General features: G+C 42.7%; 1 protein-coding gene across 1 annotated transcript in view; it reads left to right on the top strand.

Annotated features, from left to right (window-relative positions):
• The first annotated feature begins 402 nt into the window (after positions 1-402).
• Positions 403-26165, top strand: part of MPPED1 (metallophosphoesterase domain containing 1) — a 50379-nt gene continuing 24616 nt past the window's right edge. Inside the window, exons 1-2 of the mRNA XM_040439179.1 lie at positions 403-554; positions 25546-25727. Of these exons, the coding sequence (XP_040295113.1) occupies positions 403-554; positions 25546-25727 (334 nt within the window). The remainder of the gene's footprint in view (positions 555-25545; positions 25728-26165) is intronic.

The raw sequence follows: 26165 nt of genomic DNA on the forward strand, positions 1-26165 counted from the left end.
CTCGGAAACCAGTGTTCAAAAAAAAAATGTATTTATCTTTTTTGCAAAATATTAACCTCTTGTCTTCCAGAAATATTTCCCATTGGCAAATGAAGGGATTACACCCCTGCCCCTCCAAAGTTCAGGGTAATAACACAACACAGAAAGTGTCAACCATGCCACCTTATATGTGGCAATCAACTGCGCCTTCATAATTAAATACCCCCTCCCCCTTCATAAATATATGTCCCCCCCTTTTTCTCACATGGCTTATGTGAGAAGCAGTTACATCTTCTCCTTTTTTTAGGATTTCCAGGAGGGGAGTGTATTGTAGACAGAGAAGATGACATACTTGTCTCTCATCGGGGTGGGAAGATAGCAGGCACAATCGTATGAAAATAAAACCAGGACCACACTGCGACGATGGCGTACACCCATTCGCACATCATGGCATCAAGAAGGCATCCGCCAAGTCGAGTGATTATTGAACTAGATGAGTACAGCTCCAATCCTACGCAGGCTTTCACGTTCTACAACATCAACCAGGGACGATTCCAGCCGCCCCATGTTCAAATGTGAGTAATCTGTTCAAGGAAGTTGATTTTTAACAATGATGTTGAAATTAACCTTTGAGTCTCCATTAATTATGATACGGATGTATAATAAATGTGGAGATTTACATAGGACTGCAGGATATCCTAGAAAATTCTTACTATGCAGTAGAAACTCTTCTACTGTAATATTTCTACCTGTGTCTATGGTAAATCAAATATGTTTTATCTTAATTACATACATCTTAACCCACAAGCTGAAGTGCATACCATAGATAGATAGATAGATAGAAATATAGATATAGATAGATCAATAGATAGATAGATAGATAGATAGATAGATAGATAGATAGATAGATCTAGACAGATATATATTAGATAGATAGATAGATCTAGACATATATATGATAGATAGATAGATAGATACCTGTAGATAAATATATAGATAGATAGAAATATAGATAGATAGATCTAGACAGATATAGATAGATAGATAGATAGATAGATAGATAGATAGATAGATAATAGATAGATATTAGATGGATAGATAGATAGATAGATAGATAGATAGATAATAGATAGGAGATAGATAGATAGATAGATAGATAGATAGATAGATAGATAGATAGATAGATAGATAGATAATAGATAGATATTAGATGGATAGATAGATAGATAGATAATAGATAGGAGATAGATAGATATGAGATAGATAGATAGATAGATAGATAGATAGATAATAGATAGATAAATAGATAGATAGATAGATAGAAACATAATGAATCGATTGGTGGATGGAAAGACAGACAGATATGTAGTTTTTATTTATTTTTTACATTATTTTTACACATGTGAACATAATAAGATACAAATATTCTACTAATATCTTGCATATGTTTCATAGATGAGACTGCTAAACACTAAAGTGTACAGAATAATAATTTATAACATGGACGCTTTTGTTCTGAGAAATACATGAGAACTGAAATTAAAGTTTATAGCTCGTACTTTTGCCCACCATGAGCTGTCTGAATGGTGGAAGATAAAACCATCATCTGACACAGTAAGAAATTGTTGTTATGGATGTTCAGAAAATATTTATTAGGTCCAATAAATATCTGTGAGCGCTGCGGTGATAAATACTGGATAAAGCAGGACTGATGCCGCCTGTCAGTGAAGATAGAAGGATGGGTGTGTGTGAAATCGCATGAAACTGTAGATACCAATATATTTCAGTATATATATATATATATATATATATATATATATATATATATATGAATTCAGTGTATGTATGTCTATATTGGTAAAGCACTTTTTAAAATAATTTTAGGTATTTATTTATTTTCAATTACTAGTAACATAGTAACATAGTTTATAAGGCTGAAAAAAGACATCTGTCCATCCAGTTCGGAGGTAGAAGCCAATTTTCCCCTCTCTAGTAGCTATAGCCTGTAATATTATTACGCTCCAGAAATACATCCAGGCCCCTCTTGAATTCCTTTATTGTACTCACCATCACCACCTCCTCAGGCAGAGAGTTCCATAGTCACACTGCTCTTACTGTAAAGAAAGCTTTCCTCCAGACGCAGAGGATGTCCCCTCGTCACAGTCACAGTCCTGGGGATAAATAGATGATGGGAGAGATCTCTGTATTGACCCCTGATATATTTATACAAAGTAATTAGATCTCCCCTTAGTCGTCTTTTTTCTAACGTGAATAACCCTAATTTTGATAATCTTTCAGGGTACTGTAGTTGCCCCATTCCAGTTATTACTTTAGTTGCCCTCCTCTGAACCCTCTCCAGCTCTGCTATGTCTGCCTTGTTCACTGGAGCCCAGAACTGTACACAGTACTCCATGTGTGGTCTGACTAGTAATTTGTAAAGTGGTAGGGCTATGTTCTCATCACGGGCATCTATGCCCCTTTTGATGCAACCCATTATCTTATTGGCCTTGGCAGCAGCTGCCTGACACTGGTTTCTACAGTGTAGTTTGCTGTTCACCAAAATTCCTAGATCCTTTTCCATGTCAGTGTTACCGAGTGTTTTACTATTTTGTATGTACGGGTGACTTGCATTATTCCTTCCCATGTGCATAACTTTACATTTGTCAGTGTTAAACCTCATCTGCCACTTATCTGCCCAAGCCTCCAATCTATCCAGATCCCTCTGTAGTAGTATACTGTCTTCTTCAGTGTTAATTACTTTACACAGTTTAGTGTCATCTGCAAAAATTGATATTTTACTATGCAAGCCTTCTACAAGATCATTAATAAATATATTGAAGAGAATAGGGCCCAATACTGACCCCTGAGGTACCCCACTAGTGACAGTGACCCAATCTGAATGTGTACCGTTAATAACCACCCTCTGTTTTCTATCCCTCAGCCAGTTACTTTCCCACTTACAGACGTTTTCTCCCAGTCCGAGCATTCTCATTTTATATACTAACCTTTTATGCGGTACAGTGTCAAATGCTTTGGAGAAGTCCAGATATACGACATCCATTGATTCGCCGCTGTCAAGTCTAGAACTTACCTCCTCATAGAAACTAATTAAATTAGTTTGGCATGACCGATCCCTCACGAAGCCATGCTGATATGGCGTTATTTGCTTATTTCCGTTGAGATGCCCTAAGATAGCATCTCTTAGAAAACCTTCAAATAGTTTACCCACAACAGATGTTAAACTTACCGGCCTATAGTTTCCAGGCTCTGTTTTTGGACCCTTTTTGGACCCTTTTTGAAGGGCCAATCCTGTGGAACACTCCCTGTCAGTATAGAGTCCGCAAATATCAGAAATAAGGGTCTGGCTATAACATTACTTAATTCCCTTAGGATACGGGGGTGTATGCCATCTGATTCCGGCGATTTGTTTATTTTAATCTTTTTAAGACGCCGCTGTACTTCTTCCTGGATCAGACAGGACACTTTTAATGGGGAATTTACTTTTACATTCTGCATTTCATCTGACAGCTTATTTTCTTCAGTGAATACATTGGAGAAAAAAATATTTAACAGCTTTGCTTTCTCCTCGTCGCTCTCTACAACTCCCCCCTCATTACTCTGTAAAGGGCCGACACCTTCAGATTTATACTTTTTACCATTTATATAATTGAAGAACATTTTAGGGTTAGTTTTGCTGTCTTTGGCAATTAATCTCTCGGTCTCTAGTGTGGCTGCTATTATTTGTTTTTTACATATTCAATATTTTTCCTTATAGTTTTTCAGTGCTTCCTCGCTCCCCTCCTGTTTTAGTGATTTAAATGCTTTCTTTTTGTCATTTATTTCTTTCTTTACATTTCTATTTGTCCACATTTTTCATGTTTCTAAATCTTTTATTCCCATACGGTATGTACCTCTAACAATTACATTTTAGGATGCTTTTAAAAATATCCCATTTTGTGGCTGTATTTTTATTTTTGAAGATTTTGTCCCAGTCAGTTAGACCTATGGCCTCTCTTAGTGTCCATTCACACGTCCCCAAAAGGGGTCCGCATCCGTTCCGCAATTTTGCGGAACAGGTGCGGACCCATTCATTTTCAATGGGGCCGGAATGTGCTGTCCGCATTTGCTGATCCGCACTTCCGTTCAGTAAAAAAATAGAACATGTCCTATTCTTGTCCGCAATTGCGGACAAGAAAAGGAATTTTCTGTAAGAGTGCCGGCGATGTGCGGTCCGCAAAATGTTTCAGTGCAAAAAAAGCATATTTTTCTTGCGTTCTTTTTTACTTGTCTTTTTTCTTAACCAATGGGTTTAATACAAAGCTGCATTTTCAGCTTGAGGTTTTTGAAGCAGGTCTGCGCCGAAAACGCACACAAAACGCATGGTCTTACTTGGAGCTGTTTTTTCTGCTTCCTATTCATTTCAATAGGAGATTCACCCCTGATTCTTCCCCAAGATAGAGCATGCTGCTTCTTTTTTCCACGTGTAAAAAAAAAAAAGGAAGTGCTGTTTCCCATTGAAATGAATGGGAGTCTGTTTTGAGGCATTTTTTGAAGCAGATTCTAAAGCAGAAATGCTCCAAAATAAGCGACAAAAACTCAGAGTGAACTGGCCCTAATTCGATCTCACGTTTGCCTCTGACAGTAGTCACAGTGGTAATGAAGCTCTGGGGCTGCCATCTATCATATGTCATTTATAATACTGTCATCCTCTTATGTTCGCTAGAGGTCTGCCAATCGCAGCCAGTATTCTGACAAAGGATTATAGGCACAGCAAGGTCTGACTGCAACTATTGGGAAATTGATATAGCCTTCCGAATATTATCAGACGTATCTAAGGGTACAAACAGAGTTGTCATCAGGGCAGTACAGTGGGGACTGTTGTCAGGGGCCCCCTTCTGACTCGCCACTTATATTAAAAGTAGGAGGGACATGGGTGACAGTGGTTAGGGCCTAAGCAGCCCCACACATTTACCATGATTTACTACAACTAATGTCTGAACACTACTCCAGCTCTAGTTGGCATAGCTTTCAGACTCTGGCAGACGAGACAGACAAGATGCGCTATATTTATTAGCAATGACTTTTGCCTCTTAATAATTTTGGCACGTCTAAATGCCATCGCAATGGAGATCAAGACTGGTGTTAGAAATGCTAGTCTTGATAAGTCTCCTCCACTACATTTATAGTGTGGGCTTCAGGGTCATTATATAGATCATATTATTCATTTTTATTTCAAAATGATGGGTTTGGACACTTTAGAAGACGCATAACAGCCTCCCAGCAAATGGATGCAATAGGATACAAGATGGATGCTAATCGGCATGATGGGGATTCCAAGGGTTCTGAGCATTTGACAGATATTTCTAATACTCTGGATGTACATACCATAGGCACACCATAAAGGTGGTTAGAGAAGACCTGTTAGCATTCTCTGGAGCACCTTTTCTTATTATTCTGAGTTGTGCCATTCCTCTGTTATTCCTACTAGACTTTTAGGAATAAATTGACAACTGGTCACTGTCCTATGGTTGCTGACAGTGTCAGAGTATATAGAGGGACACCACAAGAGGAAAAGTAAAACCCAGTTGTCAATTTCTTTCATAAATTTGTAGGATGGATAATAAAGGAACATCAAAATGCAAGAAGAAAGTCAGGAGAGGTGATGGCTCCTCTTAAAAACAACCTCATGAAAGGGGCTAGGTATGTGTATGATAAGGTGGATCAAATATTAACATTTGATGATCCTCTCCATAAGACCCTGACCATCTCTGACCTAGAAAACTAGGTTTCTGTGACCTGTTTTCATTTTCCTCATGTATATTGACCTTCTTCTTGCCCTAGGTTTTATCTAGCCCTGTGATATCTTTCATGCCACCCTTCTCTGAGCATAACCTCAATTCAATTGTATCACAGCGGAAGTTACTTGCCTTGCTGGGCTACTGTATGTGACGGAACATTTTCTGTCTAGGGGTCAATGTCAAGTAGATGGTGCTACAGCTAGTATAATATCAGCACTGTGAAAAGAATTGTGGTGCTCTGATTTCAATGCTCAGCCTCATCACGTATTATAGAAAGACAGCTACAAACATAAAGCTATTAAGCAAAAGGTGCCGTGTGTGGCCACTCATTTGTCTTGATACTGAAATGTATTAATATATTTTGCCCAATTAAATGAACAGTTGACCATTAATAAAAAAATTTCCAGAGCAAGAATAGTTCTTCAAAGAGGAGAACAGAAATCAGAAACGTATTAATTCAAGCATTGTACTATAATCCACCGCTATAGTATCCCCAGTAACATACCTTGCGTGGAGGCAGACAACAGCGACTGCTATGTGCAGTACCTATGCTAGAATGGGGGTCTGACATTGAGCTGCTTTCCATAAAATGGATTTCCTGCAGCCAACATTAGGGGGAGCTCTCTACATAGATAATTATACAGCTCCTATTGTAATTATATTGTACTGCGCTTCCCCTAGTGGTGGCTGCAGGCAGTCAGAGCTTTATAGTTTACAATATGGATATAGAGCTCACTGGGGGGGATTAATCAGTGTATATCAAGGAGTTCTCTAGGATTAGAAAAAGATGGCTGCTTTCTTCCAAAAACAGCCCCACCCATCCACAAGTTGTGATTGGTATTACAGCTCAGCCCCATTGGAGCTGAGCTGCAATACCAGATCCAACTCATGGAGAGGTGTGGTGCTGTTTTTGGAAGGAAGCAGCCATGTTTTTCCAGTCCTGGGCAGCACCAGTTTTATAGCCTGAATACATTGAAAGGTATAACGTTTGGGCTGGTCACCAGGCTCTTTGTGTCACATGAGTTTTAACAATATTTATGACTATAAGGGTCCATTCACACGTCCGCATTTTCGTTCCGCTTTTTGCGGAACGGAATTGCGGACCCATTCATTTCTATGGGACCTGGAATTGCGGATCCGCACTTCCGGGTCCGCAATTCCGATCCCGAAAAATATAGAACATGTCCTATTCTTGTCCGCATTTGCGGACAAGAATAGGCATTTTCTATTAAGTGCTGGCGATGTGCGGACCGCAAAATGCGGAACGCACATCGCCGATGTCCGTTTTTTGCGGATCCACACACACGGACGTGTGAATGTAGCCTAAAGGTAGTTTAACACCTAATATTTTTTGTAAAAAACAAACACATTTTTTACCATTTCTATTAATTTTATATTTCAGGTTTTTTTCCCACATTTGGTGCATTTTTGGGGTTGGTGCTATTTTCCCCCCCAAAATGCAGCATGTTCAAACTATGTGTGAAGGAAGGTGGCTGCACATGGTACAGATTTATGTGCAGAAAATGGGCATGAAATCTGCAGAAAACTGCACAAAAAAAAGCACATAAATCTGCATTATTTAATGCGGTTTTGTGCATTTTACGCAGTTTATGGTGAGAATTTGATACAGATTTTCTACAGCTCTTACTCTTCCATTGAAAAGGGTAATTTGACATGCTGCAGATTTCAAAATCCGCAGAGCAGGTCAGTGTTCACACCTAAGAAAAATACCAAAGTATACAGTACATGAGATGCCCTGTCCTGCATACTGACAATCCTCTGATTTGAATGTGCACTGTGTAATGCAGAGGTGGGAAAACTTTTTCACTCGTGGGCCACAATGGGTTCATATATTGGACCCGGGGGCCCGACCAAGAGTAGATGGATGGGACGTTTGTGTGAATTAATATAAATGAAATTTAAATTTCGTAACATTAAAGGTTTAGTTTAACTCAAGGTAGAAAACTTTTATGCAATGTATTTCTTTCATAACATAGTATGTATAACTCACCTTCAATTTTAGTGGGAATAGTGTTGTTGGTCTCCCTTTTTTGCTAAGGCTTCAAAGTCTGGAGTTAGCTTTGTTGTTGCAATTCGCAGAATAGATAATGTGCCAGTATATAGGGCCCCCATAGTGCTTCCCCTCTTCTCCATGGTGCCCCCCATATTGTACCAGTATATAGGGCCCCCATAGTGCTTCCCCCTCTTCTCCATAGTGCCCCCATATTGTGCCAGTATATAGGGCCCCATAGTGCTTCCCCTCTTCTCCATAGTGGCCCCCATAGTGCCTCCCCCTCTTCTCCATAGTGCCCCCCATATTGTGCCAGTATATAGGGCCCAAATAGTGCCCCCCATATTTTGGCAGTATATAGGGCCCCATAGTGCTTCCCCTCTCCTCCATAGTGGCCCCCATAGTGCTTCCCCCTCTTCTCCATAGTGCTCCCCATATTGTGCCCCCATAGTGCCCCCCTATATTTTGGCAGTATATAGTGGCCCCATAGTGCTTCCTCTCTTCTCCATAGTACCAATCCATATTGTGCAAGTATATAGGGCCACCACGCCCTTCTGAGGACGGCGATACATATGAATATGGAGATAAGCGCTTCCACAATGGAAGCGCTCATCTCCACTCCTGCTGCCTCCGGACAGTTCTGCAGGCCGGATAATAAGGTCCGCCGGGCCATATAAGGCCTGCGGGCCGTAGTTTGCCATCACTGGTGTAATGTGTCGTACCCCATAATAAAGTCACTGCAAAATGGTTGATTGTTCTAATGTTCAGTGAAATGTTGAGATTTATTGTATTTGTGTATTCAATAGTATTGTATGGGTGGTCAGGGTTTACCACCTTGACTCAGCCCCTTAAGGTTGCTAGGAGAAGACCTGGGTTCGCCCCTATAGTCTATGTCTGGCTGTGCTACTGAGAGGGTACATGTCTGCATGCTCTGGAGTACTAGGCCTGAATCCCAGAGAACCATCATCTTTGAGACAGTTACAACTACCAAAAGTTCTCCAGAGAGAGAAAAAAAGAAAAGGAAGATTAAAAGGTCCAGAGTCTGCAAGGCTGTGCACGGGAGTCAGACGGCAAGGTACTGTGCTCGTTTAAGGCCTCATGCACACGACCGTTGTGTGTTTTGCGGTCTGCAAATTGTGGATCCGCAAAACACGGATGGCGTCCGTGTGCGTTCCGCAATTTGCGTAACGGCACGTACAGCCATTGATCTAACTGCCTATTCTTGTCCGCTAAATGGACAAGAATAGGACAGGTTATATTTTTTTTGCGGACCATGGAAAGGAGCAACGGATGCGGACAGCACACATAGTGCTGTCCGCATCTTTTGCGTCCCCATTGAAGTGAATGGGTCCGCATCCAAGCCGCAAAAACTGTGGCTTAGATGCGGACCAAAACAACCGTCGTGTGCATGAGGCCTAAGGCTGAGAGGGAATATTCCCAGCGCACCCATGGTTTGGCCTGCCTTATCTTAATTCAGCACCTCTCAGAACTATACCAAAAACTTAAAAAGGACAGAGCGAAGGAGTGCCACAACCCCCATCATTGCTGCCATCCATATATTGCTATTGAGGAAAAACTGCACTGTGACTTGCTTGGAACTGTGCCTGCTGTTGGATTTATGTATTTACTGTAATTGGCCTGGTCACTGACTCCCTCACCATTCTCTGGCCGTGACACCTGCATCCACACTCCTGCTTTGCACCCCAACTACCAACGGGCAGGAGCCACAACACCAGGGTGTGCCCAGAGGGAAGAAATGATGCACCTTCCTGTCACTGCACGGTCACAGGATTGCCACTGTGTACCCTGTGCACCACTATCATTGCCACAGCCACTACCACTCCCATCCTCTGCTCGTTCCTCCTGGGCTTGCTGCAAAAGCTGCATTTCCCCTGTGGTGGCACTGTAGGGAAGTTGAACACTTACTGACAGGTTTTCCCCATGGCTTATAGCTGATCGGCTGGGTCCCAGCTGACAGATACTTTGTGAGTTCCTTAGGCCTCTTTAACACGAGCGTGTCCGGATAAGCGTTTTGCACGCACATGATAAAAACCTGAATGTGGTACCCAGACCCGAACTTCTTCACAGAAGTTCAGGTTTGGGTTTCAAGGTTCACTATGCTCATCACATGGTCCATCACATGATCCATCACCATGCTAAAAGATCATGTGATGGACCATGTGATGAGCGCAGTGACGTCATCAAAGGTCCTTTTCCCTCACAGATGAAGACAGAAGAGATGCCGGCTGCGCGAACAAGTGGATTAAGGTGAGTTAAATTATTATTATTATTTTTTTAACCCCTCCACCCCTATTTTCTTAGCATTCTGTATTCAGAATGCTATTATTTTCCATTATAACCATGTTATAAGGGAAAATAATAATGATCGGGTCTCCATCCCGATCCTCTCCTAGCAACCGTGCGTGAAAATCGGACCGCATCCGCACTTGCTTGCGGATGCTTGCGATTTTCACGCAGCCCCATTCACTTCTATGGGGCCTGCTTTGCGTGAAAAACGCACAAAATAGAGCTTGCTGCGATTTTCACGCAACGCACAAGTGATGCGTGAAAATCACCGCTCATGTGCACAGCCCCATAGAAATGAATGGGTCGGGATTTAGTGCGGGTGCAATGCGTTCAAAACTCTCCCGTGTGAAAGGGGCCTTACTGTCAAGGGACCCTCCTAAAAAACTAGGGATTGCTGAGGGAAGCCATCTATAGCTGGCCACAAGATAAAAGTTGGCCAGAGTAGAGAATTTTGGATATTTTGGCATGAATGATAGTCCACGATGGCTGGGGGCAAACTCTTGTGGGCTGATAGATAATGTAACTGGTCATGCTGGACATTTTGATGGCCAGACCCTCACTGATCACACATACATAACCATCTATGTGTTTTTCTCGAAACCCTCCGCCATGCAGCCCCCTGGCTCTCTTTACATGGTTCTTCTAACCTTGGTGTCATGTTTCCCGCTGGTTTTCTCCATCTTTAGCAGGATTCCTTCCTACCCTTATTAATAAACCCCCGCCGTGGTTTTATTGAATTCCTTCTAGGTGCAATGTAAGAAAAAAGGTTAATCTTCTTGGAGAAGCTGTAATTAACCTTGTCAGTACAGCGGCCTCTGATACTGGGGATTCACACTAATTAAAACCCAGTGCTCTTTGTGGTAACTGGAGTAAATTATCACCAATTATACCGTGATTTGGAGCATCTTCATCAACAGTCTCTTGTTAGACGCTGCGTTCAGTCATTATTCAGGAACCAAGGCTCTCATATGCTGCCAGACTAATTATTTCTCTTAAAGGGACCGTCCCTCTGTACTTCTGGTGCAGGCTGCCTCTTTTATGGGAGACAGATGATAGATAGATAGATAGATAGATAGATAGATAGATAGATAGATAGATAGATAGATAGATAGATAGATAGATAATGGATAGATAGATAGATAGATAGATAGATAGATAGATAGATAGATAGATGATGGATAGATAGATAGATAGATAGATAGATAGATAGATAGATATTAGATGGATATATAGATAGATAGATAGATAGATAGATAGATATTAGATAGATATTAGATGGATAGATATTAGATAGATAGATAGATAGATATTAGATAGATATTAGATGGATAGATATTAGATAGATAGATATTAGATAGATAGATAGATAGATAGATAGATAGATAGATATTAGATGGATAGATAGATATTAGATAGATAGATAGATAGATATTAGATGGATAGATAGATATTAGATAGATAGATAGATAGATAGATATGAGATAGATATTAGATGGATGGATAGATAGATAGATAGATAGATAGATAGATAGATATTAGATAGATAGGCAGATAATAGATAGATAATAAATAGATAGATATAGATATTAGATAGATAGATAGATAGATAGATAGATAGATAGATAGATAGATAGATAAGCTTGACAAAGGTCCCATTGACCTGGGCTGAAATGTTGCGACTGGGGTAATAAGCGGGTCCACCACCCTCACCTTCTTTGGAGTGCTGCCTCAATTTTTGTTCTTTAGATAGATAGATCTATATCTATAGTATGTTCTGAACCATACTATGGTAGTCTTTATGTCTTGTGGATCTACATGAAATCTGACACCAATTTAAACTTTAGTAGGTAACATCTCAACTCTGCACCCTCTTGGAGACAGACTGCTGAACGCTGCACTTTAAAAATATGTTAAACTTCACTATTGTCAGACTACAAAGGGAAGTGTTCATCTGACAAGCCGACTATTCCCCAGTGACGATTCCCTGCTGCTCTGCGTTCCTATCTCCTGCAATCCCAGAGGAGCTAATTATTACCAATGTATATCTATTGTATAAAATGGAGGCAGCAGTGACAGACAAGGAAGGGGGATGTCTGATGAGCTTTGAATTTTATATGTCTCTGTTTTTTTTTTTTATACAATTTCTATCAAATCTGCAATATGTGCCTAGAGAAGAGATATACTGTACACAGTCTGAGGCGCTCTAGGCAGAGCTAAAGGGGCCTATAGTGTAATGAAATGTGCGATGGTGTGAGTGGTCAAATATCTATCTATCTATCTATCTAATATCTATCTAATATCTATATATCTATCTCATATCTATCCAGTGGCGGATCCAGGGGGGGGCAACGGGGCAATTGCCCCCCCCCCCGAGCTGGCGGCGGCGGCGGGGCACAGGGAGATGAACGCTTCCATTGTGGAAGCGTTCATCTCCATAGTCATCTGTATCGCCATCCTCAGGACAGCGATACAGATGACTGTGCTGAGGCAGGGGAGGGAGAGGCGTGCTGAGGCAGGGGAGGGAGAGGCGTGCAGGCACTAGGCCGGCAGCCTATCAGAGGCCGGCTCAGGCGGCACAATGACGTCATCGCGCCGCCTGAGCCGTACAGCACGGGACACAGGCCGGAAGAGGCCTGCATCGCATCGCTGACATGGAGGTAAGTATGTGTTTTTTGTTTTTTTTTATATATACAATACTTTTACTGGCACATGGGGGGGCTGTTATTGCTGGCACATGGGGGGCTGTTATTGCTGGCACGTGGGGGGGCTGTTATTGCTGGCACATGGGGGGGCTGTTATTGCTGGCACATGGGGGGCTGTTATTACTGGCACATGGGGGGCTGTTATTACTGGCACATGGGGGGCTGTTATTGCTGGCACATGGGGGGCTGTTATTACTGGCACATGGGGGGCTGTTATTGCTGGCACATGGGGGGCTGTTATTACTGGCATGGGGGGGCTATTACTGGCACATGGGGGGGCTGTTATTGCTGGCACATGGGGGGCTGTTATTGCTGACTGCTGGCACATGGGGGGCTGTTATTGCTGGGACATGGGGGGGCTGTTATTGCTGGCACATGGGGGGCTGTTATTACTGGCACATGGGGGGCTGTTATTACTGGCACATGGGGGCTGTTATTGCTGGCACATGGGGGGCTGTTATTACTGGCATGGGGGGGCTATTACTGGCACATGGGGGGCTGTTATTGCTGGCACATGGGGGGCTGTTATTGCTGGCACATGGGGGCTGTTATTGCTGGCACATGGGGGGCTGTTATTGCTGGCACATGGGGGGCTGTTATTGCTGGCACATGGGGGGGGTGCTGTTATTAATACTGGCACATGGGGGGGTGCTGTTATTAATACTGGCACATGGGGGGGCTGTTATTAATACTGGCACATGGGGGGGCTGTTATTAATACTGGCACATGAGGGGCTGTTATTAATACTGGCACATGGGGGGCTGTTATTAATACTGGCACATGGGGGGCTGTTATTAATACTGGCACATGGGGGGTGGGCTGTTATCATTGGCACATGGGGGGCTGTTATTACTGGCACATGGGGGGGCTGTTATTACTGGCACATGGGGGGCTGTTATTACTGGAACATCATTGGGGGCACTATAGGGGCATCTACTTAGGCCACAAAGAAGGGGTATTTTATATGGGGGGCTCTGTACAGTACAATTTTATACTGGGACACATTATGGTGGGTACTATGGGGAAGGGGGGAGAGGACTAATATGGGGTCATCTACGGGGGGCACTAAGAAGGGGTATTTTATACTTGCAAATTATGGGGGACACTGAGGGCATCTACTGGAGCATTTTATACTGGTACATTATGGGGGGCACTAGGAGGAAGGAGGGTGTGGAGCACTATGGGGGCATTTACTGGGGGCACTATATAGGGGTATTTTATACTGGCACATTATGGGGACATTAGCTCACCTGGGGCATTACAAGGGGGTATTTTTTGCACATTATAAGGAGAATTATTTCTACTGGGGGGCATTATGGTGGGCTTTATTACTCCCACATGGTATGACCCCCTAGTAGCAGCACCAGCCTCTTCCTGCTCTGCTATTCCTCTGCCCCTTCTCCAAATCTTTATTATGAAATCTCATTAGGATAAAACACAACATCAGCTCCACCGAGCCCCCCAGCCAAGTGTTGAAGTGGTGTCCGAGATCCCCAAGGGCCAAGCCAAGTAATTGTAAGTTTTCATGTGGAATATGTTTATGTTATACACATTTGCTCGGCTCGGCTATCAGAAACGTATCGAGAGCATGATGACAATACATATCTATCACTAACAACCAGTAGAATTGTGCCGTAACTGCTGTAGGAAGAGAAACCTAAAGAGGGCCTCTCTTATACTGACCATCCGTAAAGTGGGAGGGAGGGTGGGTAAGCATTCGCCGTCGAGAACCCTATTAGGGGGAGGGGGGTTTATATAGGGTAACCAGCCTCCCCTCCCACAAATACGGCAAACACGTTTGCCTACCACTTGTACTCGGCTCGGCTATCAGAAACGTATCGAGAGCATGATGACAATACATATCTATCACTAACAAGCAGTAGAATTGTGCCGTAACTGCTGTAGGAAGAGAAACCTAAAGAGGGCCAAAAAGAGAAACCAAAGCTAATCGATGCACAGTAAATTTATTACCTTACATTAACAGTTTCTGAAACGCCATAGACAGTTCATTATGCATATTAGGAATGTAACGCCCATAACATGACGACTTCCACCTGCCTAGTCTTTTAATCACATGAACCGGAATCCCGTTACTAGATGCAGCGGATGCTGCGCCCATCCTAAAAGAATGACCAGTAATAGACCTTGGATTAACCCCGGCATTGACTAATGACATGCGTATATACTTGAGAAATACCGATAAGCTAAGGGGTTTCTGGGCTATTGTGAATAATGCGGATTCATCTGGTCTGTCTGAGATAAACGTTAACCATTCCTGAATGGTACTGACAGGACACCACTTATTGTTGGTAGGAAAATATCTGACCTCTATCACTTCCCCTGGTGATGCGGTTTTGGAGTGAGGTAACTTTAGTACATAACTATCGCCATCCCGACTGAAGTGCTTCTTCCTCAAGTATGTGGAGGAGGCCGCACCACACGTAAATTCCCCTGGCCTGAGGAACCCAAAGAAACCCACGTATAATGCGGCTTTAATGGCAAGGCTGATATCATACCCGAAGGGTTTTTTATCCAGAGAATCAGAAAGCAACTTAAAGGTCTGGCCTGATAGAGGTTGCCGGGTAACATGAGTTTTAACTGACTCTTTCTGAATACCCCTCAGAACTGCTCTAATGGGGTGGGCTGAGAAAAGTGACGGCTCCTCGGGGCGGAGTAAATGGAAAAAATGCTGAATTCCCGCCAGATATATTTTAATGGTGCTATAAGCTAATTTTAGCTGAGAGTGGCAAAACCCGATGAATGCCATTATATAGGAAATATGCCCCATACCCTCCGCTGGGTAAGATTCACTGAACTTCGTAAACCATGCCCATGCTGTGTTGTAGAGTCTAATCGTATTACTCGATAATGATTGGCGCATGAGCCTGCGCGCTGTTTCGAGATGGAGCTCTAATCCATCCTCAGATCTGCGTATCGCGGTATAACTGACGGTACTGGGTCTGCTTCTGGGAAAACCTGGAAGAAAAGAGGGAAATTGAAGCGGGACAACGCATCTGCTGCCGTGTTTTCAAGACCACTAACATGGGAGCACACAAAATTAAACTGATGTTGTAGGGATAACCACACCAGCCTCCGCACAAAGGACATAATTCCTAACGCCGCGGATCTACCACTAGCTAAAATCTCGACCACTACTGCGCTGTCTGTCAAGAACAAGACTGTCTTGTTCGTCCATTCCGCACCCCAGACCTGTGCAGCTGCCACTATAGGATAAAGCTCCAAGAGAGGGGAAGACCGCATACTTACGGGGAAATTACCAATCTCTGGAGGCCAACGACCCGCCATCCAATGTGAACCATAGATAGCCGCAAACCCTGCAGTGGCAGCTGCATCAGAGTATACCACTGGCGATTGATTAGATGCTACTGGGAAAAATAACGAGACCCCATTCCATTGAGACAGGAATTTGTCCCACATGCTTAAGTCTGCCCTGGCCTGCTGATCTAGACGAATCGGACTGTCCTGCTCCGGTGCCAAGGAGAGTAGTCTCAACAATCTAGATATAAATGATCTACCCTGTGGGATTATGCGAATAGCGAAATTGAGAACCCCCAGGAGAGACTGCAATTCTGTTTTGGAGATTACTGTAGCCCTAATAACATTAGATACCGCCTCCTTGACTCTAACTAGTTTATCAGCTGGTAAACTAGCCTCCATTCTTTGTGTATCCAACTGTATACCTAAAAAGGTAATTCTAGTACTGGGCCCTTCCACTTTACTGGCTGCAACGGGGACATTGAGGTCCTCAAAGACTGACTGCAGAACATGTAAATCTTGCGGAACCTGCCACGATGGCTCGATTAGCAAGAAATCGTCCAGATAATGTATGACGTGATTAACCCTGAATTTGTCTGTCAGCACCCAGTGTAAAGCCTTCGCAAATTGGTCAAACAACCAGGGGCTGGATTTGGAGCCAAACGTAAGTTTGTTGGAAAAATAATATGAATCTTGCCACTTGATACCGTGCCAACACCAAAGCTGTGGTTGTAAGGGGAGTAATTTAAAGGCGTCAGTAATATCCGCTTTCGATAGCCACGTATTGTATCCTAACGACAATATTACCTGAATAGCCTCGTCTATTGAGGAATATTTCATGGAGAATTCTTCTGATGGTATTAGAGAATTTAAACTGGGAATGGATGATGAATGAGGCGCTGACAAGTCGTAAATAAGCCTTTTTTTATTAGGATTGAATTTCCCGGTCACAACCCCCACCGGGTTGACGCTCCAGCAATCAAATGGTGACTGACTAAGAGGCCCGATCAAATAACCTTTGTCGAGTTCCTGCTGGATTAAATCTGACACAACTGATGGATTCCTATCCGCCGAACGTAGATTACTACACTCGTAAGGGACCTGCGGGAGTGCCATGAACCCTGTATGAAACCCGTTAGCTAAACCCTCTAGGACGAACTGTACCCAACCTGCCTCTGGGTGATCCGCCAGCAATAGCTTCAATAGATCTATATTTACCACGCCTAGTCATGTGGTCTTGACATCTCTCTGTGGACAGGCCGCCCTTGGGTGGGCCCTAAAGCAAATAGAGCATAAGTGTAGTAACCTGCATTGACTATAATGACAATTCGCAAAGTTAAAATTATTGCAAAGTTGTGACCTGCCTAGGAATCTGATAGGTCGACCTAATTTATCCATGCCTGTTGCCATTTTACTGGTGGAAGGGAACTGGAAACTCTTCACCTGCTGAGATTCTACCAACCCATTGCTGCTAGTGCACCATGCTGTCGTATGAGAATAGGAATTGCATAACGAACAAGCCGGGGCCTTCAAGCCTGCAAAGTGTCGGCAGAATAATTCGGTGTCCATTTTTGACCAGTCGATCCTCTGATTAAACTGGGACAAAGCCGCTGCTGCTTTTGCAGAGAAAGACCTGTGATACTCATAAAACGCTGTACCCCCATACTTATACCCAAGTTCTACAACCTTATAGAGATACAAATCTAGTTCTTCCCTTCTCTGAGGACTGACTGAACAAATAACGTCTCGCCAAAGACTAAACGCTAATACAAATTCAGGAATGGTAAGGTTCCTATTAAGCCTAACATCTTTTGATTTTAAGACCACTGACACTTCTCCGCAAGCAATTGTTTTGTTGTCAGGTGTTTCATGAGTGGCGATAAGGAGTGTAGCTAGGTTGACATCCTTACCCTCTACAATGTCCTGCCGAATATTGCTAGGGACGAAATGCGAGGGCGCAATATCAGGAAAACTAATAGGAGCTGTTTGGGGTTCCTGTTGTATTCCCTGAGTGGCCGGGCGACTGGCCCCTGCCGCCGGACCTGAGATGACCTTATTCTCAACAGATTCCAATCTACTTTGCACCTCAGACAGTGAGGTAGCCATTGAATTGATCAAAGTGTGCAGTTGCGTCAGGGACGTCTGAATTGTGTTCATAGAGACCACGTCCTGACTTGACCCTGCAGACTCTGACTGTAATAGTCTATATAGTTCAGCCTTCCTGGCTGCGGTGGAAAATGGGACCCCTCTTCTCGTTAATTCTGCCATCAGTTTAGGCACGGTCCATGACCTGTAGGTAGGTCCTCCACTCTCAGACTGTAGATCAATGCTCCCATGACAGCTAGGAGTCTCCCCAATTTCCGAGATATTAGACATCTTGCACTAGAATAGTAAAAGAGAACTTTGAGCATAGAACTTGTAATCTCACTATGAAAAGGCCCATCACCAAGCCCCTGCCACCCACCTGAAAGGTGCAGAACTATCAACAGAACTCTGTATAAAGGAACCACTCCCCTGCAGACAAGATGAAATAATTATAACCCCAGCTAGTGCTCTTAAACCTAACTCTGTGCCTGACCCATGAACCGCAATCGTGCAATGACCGGAACCACAATGTGATATGTGAGGCCCCCAAGCGTAGTGCCTGAAGTCGTGTCAGGACTTACTGAGTCTGAAGACGTGACAGACTATATGAGACCCTGAAGTCGTGTCAGGACTTACTGAGTCTGAGGACGTGCCAGACTATACGTGACGCCTGAAGCCGTGACAGGACTTATATGTCTGAAGACGTGCCAGACCGAACCCACTGCCTGAAGTCGTGACAGGTCTTAATAGCTGCAGACGTGGCAGCACGTACACTTGCCTGAAGGCGTGACAGGACTTACATTGAGTCTGTAGACGTGACAGACTTCTCGCTTGAAAAATCGAATTTTAAAGATGCGCAGGTCTTTATGCTGTATCTGAACGTATGCTGAAATAACAATGTATATATATTTTTTAATACACACTCCTCCCTTCCCCCTTGACTGTATTCCTCCCCTTCCCCTTTTTTTTTTTATTTTTTATTACCTGCTATCAGGCTTCCAACGAAACAAAAATTGAAGTGACGAGCCGTATACTCCTACCAGTCGACAAGCTTGTAACCTGCGAAATGCATCATATTATAGACTTAAGCTACCAGCGTAGCCACTAACCTAACTGTATATCTAACTGAATAATCCCCACTATGTACCTATCTCCCCCCCCCCTTTTTTTTTTTTTTTTTTTAAAACTCCCCTCCCCCCTCTATGATATAACTTTATTGTAATCTACTTTAAATCACTTCCCTGTCTCTATTTTTATTTATTTTTTTCAACCCCTGCTTGCGCCACCTAAAACCTACTACAATCTATCCTATAGTATATATTTTTAGCCCATATATTCCCCCCCACTTCCCTGCCCCCCCCTCTCTTTTTTTTTTTTATATATGTCCTCTGCTGCATCTCCCGTATTACTACGACCTCACTTCCATTTATCACACGCATATTGCCATGCTACCCCTTACACCAGAGGCCAGTATAAAGCATACCCGACCTGAGCGTCAGTGTCGAGCTGAGAGAACGCCGCGGCACCCGATACACGCCCCCTTGCCGCGGCGCTAATGCCGACATCAAACCCCTGCATGATCAGGCTTGCCTGCGATCCCCCTCGCCCCCCAACTACCCGCGCCAGGTTACCATCCAGAGCTTTTCCCTCCCCTCCCCAACCCAGCCCCGATCCTACCACAATCTTCTGCACGCTGCTTGCTGCAATGAACGCGAACCTCGTCTGGCCGTGAAACCGGAAGTGCCTGTCAGCTGAGTAGCGCTGCTCTAAGCATTCGCCGTCGAGAACCCTATTAGGGGGAGGGGGGTTTATATAGGGTAACCAGCCTCCCCTCCCACAAATACGGCAAACACGTTTGCCTACCACATAGCATACACTGTGCCCCACAATATACAGTTTACCGCTACACTGTGCCACACAATATACAGTATACCGCTACACTGTGCCACACAATATACAGTATACCTCTACACTGTGCCCCACAATATACAGTATACCTCTACACTGTGCCCCACAATATACAGTATACCGCTACACTGTGTAGTCTGTTCTATAAGCACCACATTGTTTTGTGGAGGCGGACAGAAAATAATCTGGAAGTGCCCCTCCCGAGACCAGGCTCTGGATCCGCCACTGTATCTATCTATCTATCTATCTATCTATCTATCTATCTATCTATCTATCTATCTATCTATCTATCTATCAATTAATCAATCAATCAATCTTCTATCTATCTATCTATCTATCTATCTTATATATATATCTATTATCTATCTATCTCTTATCTATCTATCTATCTATCTATCTATCTATCTATCTCATATCTATCTATCTATCTATCTATCTATCTATAATCTATCTCATATCTATCTTATATCTATCTATCTATCTATCTCATATCTATCTATCTATCCTCTTCTATCTATCTATCTCATATCTATCTATCTATAATCTATCTAGCTATATATCTCCTATCTATCTATCTATCTATCTATCTATCTATCTATCTATCTATCTATCTATCTATCTCATTATCTTGTGTATATTATCAATCTTTCCTGCCATTTAAACCTGATCGCTATAGGCAGAATATAAAGAAGTGACTTGCTCCCTTCCAGAGATGGATACATCTATTCTAACAAAAACCAATCCTCCTGACACTGTGTAAATCTTCTGCCATGAAGGGGACAATATCTGCCAATAAAATATGCAAAGCAGCCTCTTCCGTCACAGGGTAGAACACATTCTGTGCTGGAGCTATTTTAATCTTCTACATCCAGGGAATCTTCACACGGATTTCAGCTTGAAACAAATATTAATAGCAGACTGAGCGAGATACTTGTGTCTCTGAGGCTCCATGACAAACTCAAAGGGGAAGAATTAAAGAATTAGTGTGTGGAACTGTTATTAAAGGGCGATTCTGTTCCCAACCATAAGTGAAAATGTGAAGTGCTTTAAAATGAAAGGTTGGACAAAAATGTGCAAAAAGTGTGGTTTTACCTTGTCAGCTCTCCTTGCCCCTTCTCTGTCCTCATTTTGGCATGAATTCTGAGTGACATTTCCGAGGAAATGCTACCTGTTGGGCAGTATCCATTTCCACTTGATGATCCCCCCAGTCCTGTAAAATATATATATATATATATATATATATATACACTGAAAAATATAAACGCAACACTTTTGGTTTTGCTCCCATTTTGCATGAGCTGAACTCAAAGATCTGAAACATTTTCTACACACAAAAAGACCCATTACTCTCAACTATTGTTCACAAATCTGTCTAAATCTGTGTTAGTGAGCACTTCTCCTTTGCTGAGATAATCCATCCCACCTCACAGGTGTGGCATATCAAAGTGCTGATTGGACAGCATGAATATTGCACAGGTGTGCCTTAGACTGCCCACAATAAAAGGACACTCTGAAATGTGCACAGTTTTGCCTTACTGGGGGAAGGAGGGGGGGTCAGAAAACCAGTCAGTTTCTGGTGTGGCCACCATTTGCCTCACGCAGTGCAACACATCTCCGTCTATAGAGTTGATCAGGTTGTTGATTGTGGCCTGTGGAATGTTGGTCTACTCCTTTTCAATAGCTGTGCGAAGTTGCAGAATATTGGCAGGAACTGGAACACACTGTCGTATACGCCGATCCAGAGCATCCCAAACATGCTCAATGGGTGACATGTCCGGTGAGTATGCTGGCCATACAAGAACTGGGATGTTTTCAGCTTCCAGGAATTGTGTACAGATCCTTGCAATATGGGGCCATGCATTATCATGCTGCATCATGAGGTGACGGTCGTGGATGAATGGCACAACAGTGGGCCTCAGGATCTCGTCACGGTATCTCTGTGCCTTCAAAATGCCATCAATAAAATGCACCTGTGTTTGTTGTCCATAACATACGTGTGCCCATACCATAACCCCACCGCCACCATGGGCCACTCGATCCACAACATTGACGCTAGCAAACCGCTCACCCACACGAGGCCACACACGCTGTCTGCCATCTTCCCTGAACAGTGAACACTGGGACTCATCCATGAACAGAACACCTCTCCAACGTGCCAGACGCCATCAAATGTGAGCATTTGCCCACTCAAGTCGGTTACAACAACGAACTGCAGTCCGGTCCAGACCCCAATGAGGACGACGAGCATGCAGCTGAGCTTCCCTGAGACGGTTTCTGACAGTTTGTGCAGAAATTCTTTGGTTATGCAAACCGATTGTTGCTTCAGCTGTCCGGGTGGCTGGTCTCAGATGATCATGGAGGTGAACATGCTGGATGTGGAGGTCCTGGGCTGGTGTGGTTACACGTGGTCTGCGGTTGTGAGGCCGGTTGGATGTACTGCCAAATTCTCTGAAATGCCTTTGGAGACAGCTTATGGTAGGGAAATGAACATTCATTGCACTGGCAACAGCTCTGGTAGACATTCATGCAGTCAGCATGCCAATTGCACGCTCCCTCAAACATTGCGACATCTGTGGCATTGTGCTGTGTGATCAAACTGCACGTTTCAGAGTGGTCTTTTATTGTACCTGTGCAATATTCATGCTGTCTAATCAGCACCTTGATATGCCACACCTGTGAGGTGGGATGGATTATCTCGGCAAAGGAGAAGTGCTCACTAACACAGATTTAGACAGATTTGTGAACAATATTTGAGAGTAATGGGTCTTTTGTGTATGTAAAAAATGTTTCAGATCTTTGAGTTCAGCTCATGCAAAATGGGAGCAAAACCGAAAGTGTTGCATTTATATTTTTGTTCAGTGTATATATAGTGGATAGTAATGATTCCCATCAGTAGATATGTATGTGGCACCCCTGGGGCAATGTCCCCTCCCCCATATGACTTTGCGGGAGAATAGACTGAACTCCTATACTGTGACCTATCCCTTAAGTGGATAACATCATAACTGGCACCTGATACTTGCTTACCACTGTATGGTTGAGACATGGCTGGGCATCTAGGGTTGACGTGGAGTAGCAGGTGGCCCACACTGGATCACAATCTAATCCTGGACCTCACACAGTTGGTCTATATTGCGCTCCCAATTAGCGCCACATTAAAACTGTTCTATAGAGAACTTATGGTTATTTATGGAACAGAAGATTTTCTATAACCAATCTGTACTTCTTATAACCAATGTGTCCCCTACTACATACTGTATGTACTCAACACATCCCACCTGAAAGAAGGGGGGACATAGACTTTATTGGCATAGTTGTCTATAAGGATAATACCTCGATTGAATAATTAGCTAGATACATTACAAAACAATACAATTATCCTTTGACATAGAAATACAATGAAATATGTGGCAGTAGTGACATAATTAATTATCATCTGTAGGCTAATAAGCTGGACATATTGGCAAACTACTGGATGTCTGTCAATTATGGCCTCAGTAATATAGATGGACAGAACATGCGTATAAAGATATTACATATAGAACAACTTGGGCATGCGCATCACTCCCCTATGGCTTGTATGGTGAGAGTGCAGTACAGGGGGATGGAATATGCACAATGACTTCCCAGTATCTCCAAACTATGAGATGGCACGGACATGCACACTGGCACTGCACGGCCAGGGACCTGTGGGCATGACATGTACACTAGCTCCATATGATCACAGAGTTATCGGCATGACATTCTTCAGCACATCTAGGTGGTACATGCGTAACTTTGTAATGGAGGTGCCGAATGCGATACCAATAATCGTACCTTGATCCTGCTTCCAGGCCTCTTGATTCCTGCTCATGAGTAAGTGTCCATATTAGAGTATTTAGAATATTGATGTTTTAGCATTTTTTGTATATAATGTTGCTTACTGTCAAATAATTTGAATACATAATTGTCACATGATCTGATAGGCTGGAGATATACGGTATATAAATTCACGGTATACAGTACAGACCAAAAGTTTGGACACACCTTCTCATTCAAAGAGTTTTCTTTATTTTCATGACTATGAAGGCATCAAAACTATGAATTAACACATGTGGAATTATATACATAACAAACAAGTGTGAAACAACTGAAAATATGTCATATTCTAGGTTCTTCAAAGTAGCCACCTTTTGCTTTGATTACTGCTTTGCACACTCTTGTCATTCTTTTGATGAGCTTCAAGAGGTAGTCCCCTGAAATGGTCTTCCAACAGTCTTGAAGGAGTTCCCAGAGATGCTTAGCACTTGTTGGCCCTTTTGTCTTCACTCTGCTGTCCAGCTCACCCCAAACCATCTCAATTAGGTTCAGGTCCGGTGACTGTGGAGGCCAGGTCATCTGGCGCAGCACCCCATCACTCTCCTTCATGGTCAAATAGCCCTTACTTTCAAAGTTTTCCCAATTTTTCGGCTGACTGACTGACCTTCATTTCTTAAAGTAATGATGGCCACTCGTTTTTCTTTACTTAGCTGCTTTTTTCTTGCCATAATACCAATTCTAACAGTCTATTCAGTAGGACTATCAGCTGTGTATCCACCTGACTTCTCCTCAACGCAACTGATGGTCCCAACCCCATTTATAAGGCAAGAAATCCCACTTATTAAACCTGACAGGGCACACCTGTGAAGTGAAAACCATTTCACTTCACAGACTACCTCTTGAAGCTCATCAAGAGAATGCCAAGAGTGTGCAAAGCAGTAATCAAAGCAAAAGGTGGCTACTTTGAAGAACCTAGAATATGACATATTTTCAGTTGTTTCACACTTGTTTGTTATGTATATAATTCCACATATGTTAATTCATAGTTTTGATGCCTTCAGTGTGAATCTGCAATTTTCATAGTCATGAAAATAAAGAAAACTCTTTGAATGAGAAGGTGTGTCCAAACTTTTGGTCTGTACTGTATATATATATATATATATATATATATAGCACATACTTGTTCATTGCTTGCAGTTTTTTTATTTGGACTATATACTGTATATATATATATATATATATATATTTATGTATCCTGCATTTAAAAAGTCAGAACTCTTTATTTAGCACTGTAGGACCATACTATTGTATATGGTATGGCAGCATTATATTACTGTATGGCAATATCATATGATACCAAACAGTAACAATTTGAACTCTATATGTGCGTATTTGCACTGTATAGCTATATGATCTTTAGGGTCTTTATGTGATTATTATTTGGGTACTGCATGGCACGGTTTTAAATGAGATGGTTTTACATAGGCAGTATATGGTACTTTTATTTGGATATTTCTTTATACATTCAGATTGTTTCCCTAAGGTGCCAATTGCTTTAGTAAAAAGGCAAAATCCATTAATAAAATCTGTTGATTTTTGGGGCATTTGGACAAATAAAAGTTTAGTTACCCTTTAACTGATTTATTGTGTGTGACCTTATACTATTTGTATATTCCTCCAGGGTAGATCCTGTACCTCATGATGCCCCAAAACCACCTGGGTATACTCGATTTGTCTGTATTTCCGACACCCATTCAAGGACCGATCTCATCCAAATGCCATATGGAGATGTTTTAATCCACGCTGGAGACTTTACAGAGCTTGGGCTACCGAGTGAAGTGAAGAAGTTTAATGACTGGCTTGGTAAGTAACGAAGAAGAACCCATAGATTGGACTTTTATCAAATGTTCCCTGGATTTATGATAGTTATGAAAAAGATGCAAAGTTATAAATCGCCAAAAGGTCATTTTACATTGGAAGACCTTTGATCAGGGTGAACAAGAGATCATTATTGCAATCATCAAATACTCATACCCTCTCTTACACCTTACATGGGGTGATGTGCTACCGACAAACAGGGCCGGTGCAAGGATTTTTGCCGCCCTAGGCAAGATAAAAATTGCCCCCCCCCCCTTATCAGATGATATGCTCATATCATGACATCACATATGTTCCACCCCTTTCTCAGCATTTAAATTAAAAGAACTGCTATGTTTCCCTTAGGGTTAATCAAGCTTCTTGTAGCTGTCTCTTTTTGCGGAACGGGATTGCGGACCCATACATTTCTAAGGGGCCGCATGA

This window comes from Bufo bufo, chromosome 1 (genome assembly GCF_905171765.1).
Source record: "Bufo bufo chromosome 1, aBufBuf1.1, whole genome shotgun sequence".
Taxonomy (NCBI): domain Eukaryota; kingdom Metazoa; phylum Chordata; class Amphibia; order Anura; family Bufonidae; genus Bufo; species Bufo bufo.